The 13,879-nt window shown below is 49.2% G+C and overlaps 1 protein-coding gene across 11 annotated transcripts in view; it reads left to right on the top strand.

Moving 5' to 3' along the window:
• Positions 1-13,879, top strand: part of ct (homeobox protein, cut) — a 749,731-nt gene that overhangs the window by 611,634 nt on the left and 124,218 nt on the right. The window contains exon 1 of one of the 11 annotated variants that reach the window (XM_075684468.1): positions 8,689-8,857. The exons of 9 other annotated variants lie outside the window; for them this stretch is intronic. In XM_075684468.1, the coding sequence (XP_075540583.1) occupies positions 8,827-8,857 (31 nt within the window). In that variant the 5' untranslated portion in view covers positions 8,689-8,826. Of the gene's footprint in view, positions 1-8,688; positions 8,858-12,961; positions 13,299-13,879 lie in introns of those variants that run through there. One more of the 11 variants, XM_075684467.1, reaches the window with a different exon arrangement.

Below are 13,879 nucleotides of genomic sequence, written 5' to 3'. Positions count from 1 at the left end.
ATTTCCGCTGGCGTCGTGTATGAGATTCCTTCAGACTGCGGCAAGGTATACATCGGCCATACTGGGCGTTGCATATATGACCGCCTGCGAGAGCATGCGCTGTCAATGAAGAATGGGACTAGCTCGCATTTGACGTATCACTGCAAAGTGTGCAAGTGTGAACCTTTGCTGGAAAACACATGCATATAACGAAGAAAGTGAGGATACGGTGGCACGGGAACTAGAGCAGAGGCGATGCATATCGGAAAGTTTGGTGACCAGTGTATCCGCGTTCCGTCATTGTCTCTTCACGAGAGTGAGTTTAGTTTCCTGGCTGTTAGGATAGGATTAGGTTTGGTTCCTATCTCATGTGACCTCAGCTGTGTACGTTCCTGTTCGCATGCCGAGGGTATATAAATGAAGCATCGGGAAAAATAAAAAACCAGTTGCTTGTGTGCGCCTATCCGTGTCTTTTATTATGTTGTCCGTGTCTTATTTTTTGCGCCTAAAACCATTTCTAAAAGGAATGATGTAAATTATCTTGGTTTTGTTATTTCTTTTTTTTTCCATTCTTTCTTTCTTTCTAGCTTTTTTTGATTGTTTTAAGGGAAGTAGTACTTGCGTTGCATTGGGCGGACGAGACGGAAACCCCAATGACAGACAGGGTTAAGCGCGATCTGCGAACTGAAGGATCTGATACAGTTCCTTTTTTCATTTTTCATTTTTTTTGCTTGTCATTAATAAACGCAAGTTCTTGCACTAAATATATGACCTTGTATCAACGACTTTGTCTTTGCGTAATTGTCTTATGTCGGGCTCCCCTGTCATTAAGGAAGTCGAGACCATGTGCCAAGGCTTTCCATATACCATGGCTTCAGTTGTCGTCAGCACTTTCATCACGGCTCCCCGCAAAGCGCTCACAACTGCGATATATTCCATGCTAACAGCAGTGATCGCTGAACGTTTGCACAAAGACAATTCACGAGGAATGCGGGATGAGTCGTCGCTGAACATGTGCGTGTAGCACATGGATCGCTGACATAACCACGTATACATATCACAAAGCTTGCGGAAATACGAGTGCCCCGCGTTGTGCTTCCACCGGGTCTACATGTAAATGCTGCCATTCCGGGAAACCGCGGTTGTTCTTTTCAATCGTTTTCCTTCACATTGCGCGAGACTTACGTTACGCCCGTGCCTTTCAGCGCCGACGCCATCACACAATCCGCGAACTGCTTGGGAAACCTTTGGCTGCAACTTTCTCTGGCCTAACGCACAATGCGGGTCTCACCCAAAAAACCGTTGAAACGCGTCAATCGGTTCCTAATTCAGCGTATCCCCAAAGCAAGCAGCGATTTGCTTTTCTTTATTGTGATTCCTTGCCTTCCGAACGCTTGTACTATAAGAGCCCGGTGCATCCAACTCTAGCGTGCCACTCAAATAAATATAAAGGAAAAATAAAGACCACCTCCGGGAACAAAGGAGTCTCTCGAATGCAAGCAGTTGCCGGTGGTGGTCATCGACAGCAGCCAACAAAAACACCTCGAATGTGGGAAACAAGCCTTTCCCAGAATGTGCGAAAAATCTCGCGTATCCTTCGTCCCCGATGAATGCATGCGCAGCCGAGGCGTCGTTTCCCACAACACAAAAGACGTTTTTCTCACACGGCATTTTTTTTTTTGTTCCACCGTGGACCGGACGAAGACGCGTAAACGGGGTGGTTGACCAACACGAGGCCGAGTTGGCGCGCATACAGACCGCAATACGGGAAGGTGTCGGAGGCTTTTTTCTTATTCACCCAGGAAGGAGAAAGTAAACTTCCCTTATTCGATCCCCTTATGAAGAAAGGCGACCCTATCCCAACTCAAGGCGGTTCTAGCTGAAGGAGGGAAGAAGCAAAAAAGGTGTTGCTACTACGAAGGCCATAAGAAACAGACGCGCACGCACACGCGCACCGGGTCGTAGCCAAACAACAGGTTATGAATTCCGAGCGGGATCTGCCAGTTCCCCCGTTCGCGCAACACAAACACGAAGCCCAAGAAGTTTTTGTGTATGGCAGGGGTATGGTGCCAGAGGAAAAGCTGCACCCTCCTCTCCAACTTCAGCACATTCGCCTCTTCGCCTTCCCTCGTCACCCACTTACCCTCATCCCTTTTTTTACATTTCCTTTTTTAAGACCCGCGCTCCCACCTTCTAACTTTTTTGCCTTGTCGTGTAGGCCGGCGGACGCGTTTCTGGGTTTACTCCAGTTCGAGTCAGTGTAAACGGGAAAAAAAGCGAGGCGGGAGGGGGGAGGGAGATGGAGCGCGGGCGAAGCTATTACGCAACGCGTACTATACAGGAGAACGGGGCGCCACACAAAGCGGGAGGTGTTCCCGCTACCCGCTTCCCCTTGCCCCCCCCCCTTTCTCCTCCAATTTCTTTGTTTTTTTTCTGTGCATGCGCTCGCTGTGCCTGCCTAAAGAAAAGGGGTGCGTGTGGCGCTCGCGCCGCGCATGGGAGGCAAGTAAACGGCTATAAACAACCGCATGGTTTTGGCCCCTTTCTGCGTGGCTTCCCGAGTCGCGTCCCCATTCTGGGCAAGGGACCCGAAGGGAGACGAATGGGTCCGCGATCTTAATCGGGACGAGCCCCGTTTTCCCGTATTTTCCCCGAAGCGCAATGCGGCCTCGCGTTTCCCCCATTTGAAGACAGGCACCCCTTTGCCCACTACGCCTTTATTTATTTTTTCTTGCAAAAGGGTGAGGTAAAGCGATGAGAAAAATAAAAAAAAATTGCTGAAAGAAGCAGGGACGACAAGTGTATGTGGCATGCAGTCGTAAATCGAAGAAAAAGAGAATCGGGAGGATGTGTATGAAGAACCTGCGCGCGGAAGGCATATCGAGATGAACGGCATATATACCAGAGTATAGAGCCGGTGTATGTGTGTATGTAAAGCTTATTGGAAAGTGGAGAATATTACCCTATCTGCGCAGAGCCAGGCGGGGAGGTCTGTCGGTCGCACAGACATGGGCACTCCTTTATATTATTTATTTTTTTCTCTTTTCATTTCTTTATTCATTTTGTTTTTTGAAGGACGCGCACGGACGGCGTAATAAAGAGGTAGAAAGGGTGAAATATTGTGGCTGCAAGTGGCAGGCACCCGCCGTTTACCCATACGTGAAGTGCGGAATTTAGGGAAAAAGAGGAAAAAAATAACCTTCCCGTCTGGGAATTCGACTATCGATTCAGCGGTGGCAATAAGGTCGGAGAGAGCAATTTTAGGTCGGTATGAACGACTTTTTTTTATGTTTTCCCTGGGATCTACGCAAGTACATCCCCCCAGCTATACGCGTGAATGCTGACTTTCGGCGGCGCGATTTGGTGGCGTGCAGGTCGCAGGCGTTCGACTTGCACGTTCTTGGAGCGTTTTTACTTTTTCGCTCACATAACGCGTGCAGTGCGATGGCGGTCTGGCTGTACGCAGGCAGATTGGAGATGTGGTTCTCGCTGGGAACGGGGATATCGGCTGCCCTTGACGGGGAGCAATGGGTTGTGAACTTTGTGCAGCGATACGTGCGTGCGCGCTTCGCGAACCGCAAATTCTGGTTTGGGCTGGGTCTGGCAGAACCAGACTGAAACCCTTCTTTCGTTATGATCAATGAGTCAGGAGATCGGATCGGTGGAATCATATTGGGAACGACGTGCACTCTCTCCACCCCTTGCTCATCTCATTGGGGTGCGTTCACCGCTGCTTCTGTCTCTGGGGCTGGTCACGTGCGCTGCCTGGGACAGCAGTGACATTTTGCACGCAGGTCTCTGATCCGTACACACATCACTGCGCTGCGTAGAAATATGCTGTGGAGCAGAGGCACTCACAGCTAAGTTTGGAAGCTATAGCATTTGGGCCCAAGGTCGACCACCTCCATCTGTTGCGAGGCGTCTGTCGGTACCAGTTGAGCAGACGGCAAAAGCCGTTACTGCGTTGACCTGCTGGCACTAAATAAGAGCGCCTACGTGTCACTAACGCACTTTTTTTGCAGCGTGAGGAACAATATACTCGCTCGGACGCACTTAGCTTTGTAATAGTGCGCTAACTTGGCATGAGCACGCTCAGAAAATGCTCTCTCTCTCTCTCTCTCTCTCTCTCTCTCTCTCTCTCTCTCTCTCTCTCTCTCTCTCTCTCTCTCTCCACACACACACACACACGCGCGCGCACGCACGCGCACACACACACAGACACACGCACACACACACACGCACACACACACACACACACACACACACACACACACACACACACACACACACACACACACACACACACACACACACACACACACACACACACACACACACACACACACACACACACACACACACACGCACGCACGCACGCACACACACACACTAAAAGCCCATTGTTCAAGAGGTACTAATATAAAATTCTAATATAAAGAAATATAGTTTTGAAGCAATTTTTGAAAAAAGACTAAAAGTGAGCGGCGAGATAAACCTGCTGCGTTTAAAATAGGCAGTTTAAATAGGCAGCTGAATGCAGGCACCATAGCGACGAGAAACACAAAGTGTAAGTACGACTGAAAGGACAGCTGACGTTGAATAAAAAGCATTTTGGCTAGACGGCGGAGTTCAAACATTGCTTTACAAAGTTCAGCATGCAGTTATCATCGATGTTAAGCTGCATGCATGAAACCTGAATACAGCTTTTCATCGAGGCTAACTGCATTCTGAACCGTCCCAAGCAGTAGTTGAATTCCGCAGGTTTGCTTAACACGTTTATTGAGATCTCGGAAGGTCTAGCGTGAAATTTTCCAATGACGCAACGTCTCAGCGCTACACACGGCTGAGAATAATGCGAAAGGAAGTAGACGAGGGAATCAACGTGGTTGCGACGTTCCGGAGAATAAAAAAAAAAAGGCAAAGCTAGTCGAGAACAATGGGCACCCAACGCGGTCGTACGCGTGCGTGATGTCATTGGAAAAGGAGAAACGTACACGAGGAAATTGCCGCTTATATGGTTTGCTAGCTGCGATGCTTGATTCGAGTTTTAGGTCGACCTGGCTCTTTTGCGCGTTGAGAATAGCAAATGAAGTTAGGGAACATATACATACGCGTTTCCTTTTAAGTGCTCTTATGTATGGCTTTGACGTCAGTGGGGGACGAAGAAGCTCTGGCTATATAATTGCAATCCTGCAACGACGACCGGCGCGTTATTTCTTTCGCCAAGGCTCATGTCGTGCATGCTCTATACACGGCCTCCTGATGTTTCCTCGTCGACGGCGAGATACGACGCAAAAAAGTGTAAGAAAAGGAAAGGTGTTTGCTGCCGCACATGGTCGCGCTTTCGCCATATTCGTCCCATTGTTCTTCGCTTGGCACTCCATTGCAATGGCTGTTTTCTTTTAAGGTTATCCTGCGTACTTCTCCTCGGACGCCTGCAGCCCACCGGGGGTATAATTTGCTATAGGAAACCCTGGCACCATCCACTCGTATCGCGACTGTCTGCGTCATTTCGCCCCTATGGCAAACGGTCCCAATTCTGCAGGGCTTCTTATCTCGAGTTCGTGGATTCTGAGAATGCCAAATGTTGTTCACTTAAGCGACAACCCTTTCCCCGTTGGCACCCCCATACAGAAGCCACGCGAGATGCATACACTATTATGCCGTCGCACTTGAGTAGCTTCGCTCTAACATGTTCGGATGTCATAGGAAAGCGGTTGCGGACGTCACGTGGTCTTCGAAAGTTTCACGAACACGTGTCGCGAAAGTCCGGTCGGCTCGAACCTTTGCTTTCCTTTTGGAAACTTCTGAAGCGATATACTCGAGCCTATTTTACCGAAGTTAGCCTCAGGAAAGTCTGCTGCATGAGATCGCTGCTGAGATGATGCACGAACCTCCTTCGGATCGGGCACTTGTGCGTGTATACCGCGTTCTCTGTGTCTTCTTTTTTCCATTGAACGGGCATGTTTCGAAGCGTGCAATGGCGGTTCTTTCAGGTTAACGCAGATCAGCGGTGAAGACGAACAGTTGCGGTTATTTCTTCTTATTCGTTTGGCATTATACTACGGGCCCGAGGTACTATACATGGGATTGGTATACATACGTATATAGAAGCACTTGATTACAGGTTTTTGAAGAGATCCATGTTAATACAGCATTAGCTAATGCAATGCCAATGTAGAAATGATTATTAGCAACATGGAACAACAGTATAGTTGCGAATGTAAACCTTCATACGCGTATTAAAGTATTTAAACGCTCATCACTTTTTACCTGTGACTTTGGGATTGTGGGAAATGATGCACCTCGACGGAAGCGATAGATCTCGTGAGACTAATTTGCAACAAATTTTACAGATTTGCTATTCGTCGCCGGTGTACTTTCTTTCACTACTTTCGCCCACGTAGATTGCGCACTAGTTTTGGAGTCTTCGGGCACTTGTTTCTGTGTATGAAATTTATATCAATCTTTCTGGGGAGAATAGAGAAGAAGAATAGCGCCTCTTTCGTGACTTTCGCGATATTGGCGGCGAGGAGTTACGGAGTCGCCATCTATCGGAAGCGCCTCGCTGGCGTAGTATGAGGGATCACGTGGCGCGCTCCTCATAGGTTTTGCTGTCAGCGCTCACTGAAAACACCACGCGCGAGCTCTCGCGGACATTTCTGTAAGTACTTTCGAAACGAGAGAAGTTTCTTACTGTCTAAATAATAATCTTGGGCAAACTGAAAGCACACAATCGTTTACAGACGCTATCTCTTTACGGAATACGTACAGTGAACGCCACTGCGCGCGGTCGCCGCGATGGAGTCTCCCGAACCGGCTTCTTGCGTGAAAGGTAGGTAAACGCTGAGAGAAAACTATGCGAAATATGTTCTTATAGTGTTTGTATAACTAAATGGAGTGTAATAGAACGGAGCCTCAATGCAGCGATCGCGCAGATTCGCAGCGACCGAGTGCGCGTCTGCATGCTTGTCCGCGCACTGTTTCGCTTTCTCCGCGCGCGCGTTTTCGCACCGTGCCATGAGCTTTAGGCCGCAGAATAGGAGCATTTGACAGTATACAAGCAACCATTGTTGCGTGGGCGCTATCAGAGCTGTTCAAAAATAATTTCATTGTAGAGACTTCGACGCCTACGGGGACTGTGATGTGCCGTCGCGACGATTCAATCTTTTTTTTTTCTTCTAAATTCTTTGACCTTTCGATACTATTTCTCGAGTTGCGTCGCACTGCATGTTTATCGGTGCTCTCAGCGTGCAATTTCTCTCTGCTCCTTTTTTGTAATCCAGTGCATTAATTCATAACACAAACATGACCATATGCCATGCTTTCTTTTAAAATGTGCTTCTTACCGCTGGCTTTCGACTCCACTGAACTTGCCAGTATCTATAGCATCGACAAGTTCATACACCAAACCGTCATGACATTAGTCGGGCAGCGGACTCGGGCGAGCGTCTCAGTGCGCGTTTTCAGAACATCGCAGACCGGGCGCCGTAGCAGAAATCTTCCTCGCGTCTGTGCTTGCTGCGTACCCGAGTTGCAGCCGATGACTGTTTGCCGGTTTTATGTTTCCCGAACCAAGCTTCACGCAGCTTCTTGTCCTGCGGCTACGTATGAATAAGGCTGACACCGGCCTCCGTTACGTGCGTCCGGCCCTGCGGCACCGAGCAGTAGCCTACCATGTTGCGCGCCTTCAAAGGCAGCCACTACCTATTGTAATGCTTTAAAGCGTTGTAAAGGAGACACTCGAAGCGGGAAAATTTCGCCACTAAATGAGGACCGCAGCGTTCGAGGGAATTTAAACTCGTTTTCAGCTCCCTTTGGCGCGCCCGATGCAGCCGACGCGGCCGCTATGTCCACGTGATCCCTCCTAGCACGTCACGCCGACGGTGGCGCCAGCTTTTCCAGTGGTGGAGCTCGAGGCCAATATGAGCCGTTGGTATAAAGTGAAGGTTTCTTGACTAACATTGAGCTTCACGCAGCACATATTTGTATTTTCGCGCACGTGCGTGTCTGTTTTAACTCGTAACACCGTATCAAATAATATATAAATAGTAACCGCTCACAAGCATCCATTTTGATATCCTAAAGCTTTATTTAATTTGTGGATTCTGGTTTGTTATGGATTTGAAGAGGAGTTTGTGATGCGAGAAGGCTAGCACGAAGGATTACGGTAGCATTCGCATTCAGCACGGACAAAATCCATCGTCACCGTGGCTCGGCTGCTCTCGCCAGGCCGCAGTCTTCCTCCGGTAACGTGCTCGGTAGCACCGTGCTCGGTAGCACCGCGAGCTGTCCCAGCGGCGGCAGCATCCCTTGACCGTCCGAGCACGCGCGAGCGCTCCCCGTTTAGAGAGAGGGCGAGAGAGCGAGAAGGGGCCGATGGGAGGAGCCAAGCACGCGAAGGCAAGTCCCCCTTCGAGTCACGTGGGGGATCGATTGCGGGGGTGTCTATCCCCGCCGCAGAGGTGGAGGGAAGGAAGCCGTCGGGCGGCCGGATCTTTTCTCGATACCGATGGAGAAACTTGTTTGTCGGAGAGCGGACCCCTTCTCTCTCTTCATCGGGATGGGCGGCGATGGACCGACGCGCGCGAAGCCACAATGAAGCCGCGCGGGAGCGCGACGCCATCTGTCGGCCGTCTTGAAAACCAATGCGGTGAAGTGGGGGAGAGAAGCGAGCGAGCAGCGGCAGACGGGCTTCGGGCGATCGCATGCCAGTCGCGCGTTTGGCTTGTATGTGGTCGTCGGCGTCGAGTGCTCGCAGCGGAGTGCGCTTGATCGGCGCTGATCGGCGGCGTTGCGCCCGTGTCGGCGACGGCGGCGGCGGACTGTTACAGCGGAGTCGTCGACATGCGGCTGGAGATGCCCTGTTCGCAGAAAGGTGCGTTCTGTGTTACCGACTCCCTCCTCCCAGAACACGCATACTGCCTGTCACGGTCAGCACGGGGCGCAGGATCGTCGTCCGGCGCGCTGCGACTTAGGCAAGCGCACGCTTTCGAGTACACACGGCCTCCACGTTGTTTTTCGGAATTCCCCTGGTCATTCAGATCGCGTCCTTATTCGTATCGAGATTTCTTTCTCCGTGTGATGGTTTTTTGCTTTAGGCTTCCGCTTTTAATAACATCACACAGAGACCCTTGGCGCTGCAGCACTAAGTTTCAGAGTCGAGCAGGCTCCTGCACATTACCCCAAGGCTGATATTCAGAGTACGTATAAAGTTGTTGCGTTTCTTTCGCCTATAAAGTATTTGCTTTTTCTCACGTGTTACTTATACTCCGCTCGAAGCCCGTAGAAGACGAGGACTACGTTGGCCCGATGTCTCACATTCCGTCCTTAATTATGCAAAGCCGAACCGGTAGATGTTGTCCCTATGCGCCGCATGTCTTCCACTTTATTTGTTTTTGTTTTTTAACCAAAGCTTTTCTGAAGACAAGATGTCATTCGTGAGACCGAGCCGCGCAATTCGCTTCACGCTCTTTTGAACGCATGGGATTTCGAAACTTGTGCACCAGTGAGTTTCGACTTGTTCGGTTACACTCCGTTGGAATGGCGCTGGTGCGAACCCGAGGCTCGAAGCTTGCTCATCGGGAGCCTGAGTTGCACAGAAAGAACAGCATTCGTTCGACAGTGCGATTTTTCAATGAGTTTCTGCTACCGACAACATATGAACTGTTAGGAAACTTATGAACCCGTGGTTAAGATTTCTTGAATGTTCACACACAGTGCGAACATCGAAAGTCTTGGTTGGTTCACACGGGTCATTCTTAAGCTGTTACCGTCTGCGCACCTTTTCCAATTTCAATTGGAGCTTTCTTTTCAATAAATGTGCACGCCCACGTTTGTAAAAGCCGCGATGTCTACGGATCTACGTGTATACGTGCGCGCACATGCGCGGTTCACGGCAGCGCAGCGTCTCGATTAATTCTTGTTGCGAATTCTTTTCTGGCTTTTTTTTTCTCGTATTTACTTGGCGCATTAAGTGAAGGGTGGCATTCCCCTGACGTCTGAACTCAACTCGTGCTGACCTATCTAGAAGGGACAGTGGAGTTGCTGCGGCCTTGCTGTTGTCACGGTTGGTCTATTCTTCAGCGGCCAGCGCGAAGCCAGGCATATGCGTTAGCACGGCGGCTGCGTGTTAAAGCAGCCCTCGGTAACGCAATAATTTTGTTATATCCGGGCAGAAGTCGGATGCGTCTTCGTAATAGCGTGCGCCCATTGTTCGGTGCACTTTCATTCAAGCATCTTGCAGTAGCTGCGGTCGGTGCCTCATGACCTGCGTGCGGTTTTGGAAGAGGATATTAGCATGCGTTTGCGTTTCTACTTTTTAAGAAAGTAGGTTAACATCATTGGTCATTGGGAAGCTGATTTTCGCAATGTGCAGTTATGGCTTTATTCACATTTATTTATTGAGGAGAAACTGTACCTATAATGAGAATTCTCACTGTGCAGATTGAGTAATTTCGCTGAAACGTGATTTCACTGAAACTTGTAAAAATAAAATAAGTATTAATAGCGGCTACTGTTGCCGATTTACATGCTGATGTATCCGGGACTCGTGACTGATAATATCTGATGTTTCTTTCGGTAATCCGTTCCATCTTTCCACACTGTTGTTGTGTAACAGAAGTTTTGTGACTCAAGGCGGGGATACACAAAGGAACAAGTTCGCAACTGCTGACCAATGATAAACAACTTCTGTGACGAATGGCTTCGCGGTTCCGGCTTCGCGAAGCTATTTGTGTTTAGAAATATTTTCTGGACCAGTCAATATAAGGTCTACAGACAACCATAACCATATATATAGACTTTGCAGACCGTAAAATAATTTCCTCGGGCTGTGTTTACTTCACAGGAAGCCTGTGGATTATATCATATTATCATATTATATACGAGGTTATAATCCATCATGAGACAGTATGTGGAGTGATGGCCTGTTATTTATAAGCAACTTCTGCCATAAGACACCGCCGTCTGTGTTTAGAAAAGAGCAATAATCAGTAGTTAGGTATATATATATATATATATATATATATATATATATGTCCGTAGGCTGCGCTAAATCAATAGTTTAATGGTGAAATAATATATTGCGTGAACGAACGTCGGCTAATGACATTCACTTCCTTCGCTGTAATATCTTCGCTATAGCTCTGGTTCAGGCGTTTAGCGCGTTCACACTGGGCCAGCGGAGGCGGTGTCAGTGAACTTTCGGCAACAAAGGCGTATGCGTATCCAGAATCTGCGCGACTGCTTGCCTTTATTCTCAGAAAGGTTGTTTGGAAACTGCACGCTCTGCAGATGAGTCACCCAGAGACGTAAGGAAATGCCGTCTCCTTGATGTGAAATAGATTCGCCTATAACGCGTCTACCGTGCGTAAATACTGGCAGTTATATCGCCAAGACTCTCGCGCCAGCATTTATTCGCGATTGCTTAGAGGAGCGCGAGCGACGCCACTGTTTTGTTTTCGCACCTGTCATCATCGTTTATCCATCCACAAGTTTTGATGTTTTCATCTCTTTAGTTCGCTCTTTCGGAATGTACGCATAGAAGGATTCACTCGCATCACGTAAACGACTTCTTCAGCGTCGGGGAGGATCACGCTCGCCCTGACATGTTATTCCCGGGAGCGAACACGGGAGCGATATTATTTACCGCGATATTTCGCGTCACAGCCATGGCGCATTGTTTCTACATATAGTGGTGCCGCTCGAGGACGAACTAGCCCATTCTCACGAAAACTAGAAAGAGAGAGAGAGAAAAAACTCAGTTCGGAAGCACTTTCGTTTCGTTGCATCTTATTTGCTAATGTTGCCTTGTGGGATATCGTTCTCTGTAGCCCTGATTATAAACGTATATTAGCATCGTGCGGCACTGAGCCTGAAACTCGGCTGGCCCGTCGTCGGCGCCTAACAAATGGCGCGGTGTCTGTGTTGTTCAGGCTGAGAACATTACTTTTTTTATCGGTCCCTCTTCCGTATAGTTACCCCATTTATGCACAACCAACAGCTAAAGCGTTCGGAAAGTGGGAGTGCTGGAAAGTATTTGTATATTTTTATACCTAGGGCCTAACTCCCATCAGCACCGAGCACGCCTGTCATTTCCACAGTGCAACAACGCAAGCGTTGGCTGCTGAGCCGTGTTCGAGGCATCCGAATACCCCACACGCTGTATATTCCTCGTCGCGCGGAAGGCGATGCCTTTGCAGCAATTAGACATCACTCAAGAACACGGGTTACCTCTTTACGTGGTGTCCTGTGTCCGCAGCTAGATGCGTGATCATAAGGTGATCACTAGTTCCGTTGTTAAACCGTTTCAAATCAGATACCGATGTATTCTATATTCGGCTTTTATCGCTACTTCTCTATCCAGCGCATTTGTGGAATCCCCTCATTGTTGGCGTCAATTAATTAATTTTTTTCCTGTCTCTTCCACGAGTACCTTTATTGTTGGACAGAAATCGATATTGCCATTTGAATGCCCTGTCCTTTTCAAGGGAGATTACCGTTGGGCTATAGTTTGTACATGGTGCTCGGAACGATAACGGCAGCGTTCTATCCGCCTCCCTGCATCGTCCCGTAAGTTGGCGCTGTTTTCGCTCTAGCGTTTCTTTTGTTGTAGGAATGGGACAGTTCAGGTGACCGCCGACAGTCGAGAGTGTTATGATGTCTGCGGACTCTCCTCTTCCATCATACACCTGCTTTTCGAACGATGAGATCAAACCAATATATAACCGGATCGTTTAAAAAAGTGGCATCTCTCCTCAATGAGAACGGTGCTGAAGGGATGCAGGGCGAGCACCTTCTCCTTCCCTCTTCTAAACTTCGCTTACTGAGGGGGAGCGGTTCCACCGAGGAAAGAAGGGGCGGGGGGGGGCGCAGTAACGTGCATCGTGCAGGCTGCAGGAGAGGGGCGTGGCCAAGGAGAGACGAGGAGCGCGCGCGCGTGTCGGATTACAGCTGCGTCGGCGCAGCCGCCGCGCTGTCCGCTCGACGTTCGGCATCCGCTCGACGCGATTCGACCGACGCCTTCGATCGCCCGCTGCTCGGACGCCGCCGAATCGCCTCTTCATCTCGGCACCCGCCGCGAGGCGGTCGAACGCACCGGCGTCGTCTGCGCCTCTCGGTGGACGCGATGCCCGCTGCGAAAGCACCGTCTACGGAGTCATTGGCGTCCCATGGCTCGCAATCATCGACGCTCAGCTTGCGGGCGATCGCGGCGCTCGATACACATCGTCTGACCTTGCTCATCACTGTCCATAAGTGACTTTCGCTGCTGGTGATGGCATCGGGTGACTGCGCTGCCGCGGATGAAAGCTTGTCTGGTAAGGCGATGGGACAGGCGCACTATATTTTTGTACTCCCCCTTCTCCGCCAATTTTTTTATTCTTATTGTGTTTGACGTGTCTGTTCGCAAATACCACGTGCTGGTAAAAGGAAACGGTTTAAGAGGTCACAAGGTAACCGTTCTCTTCGATGAACGTTAGTTGTTTCCTAGCTCACTTTATTAATGCACTACATTATCAAGAAGCGTATGGTAACAGTATTTCCATCTCCTTCAAACTCGTTCCTATCGTGATTTTGAAGTGTGTAATGTACTTATATCTATTAATTTCGCTCTTCATTTCAGTATATCTCAAGCGTCAATTTTTATAACAGCAAGATACTCTTCCCAGTGTGTTACGCTCTTTTCTTTAATGTTCTCCCTTCCTGCTTTGCGGTTTCCCTACTTTTCTCTAATCTCCATAAACTGAAGCGACGAACCTATCACCAAGAACGTGCGCTGGCATTAGGGACAAATGATCCCACGTCTGCGGGAAGTACAGCGCACAGCTCCACACGGATGCAAACATGTATGCCGAGCGTTTCGCGGAGATTTACCTGCAGCGACCGCGTTGTAATTCAT

The sequence above is a fragment of the Dermacentor variabilis genome, chromosome 3 (genome assembly GCF_050947875.1).
Source record: "Dermacentor variabilis isolate Ectoservices chromosome 3, ASM5094787v1, whole genome shotgun sequence".
NCBI classification, from domain to species: Eukaryota; Metazoa; Arthropoda; class Arachnida; order Ixodida; family Ixodidae; genus Dermacentor; species Dermacentor variabilis.
Note: the sequence above shows the minus strand (reverse complement) of the source record. Positions and strands in the feature narration are given on the sequence as shown.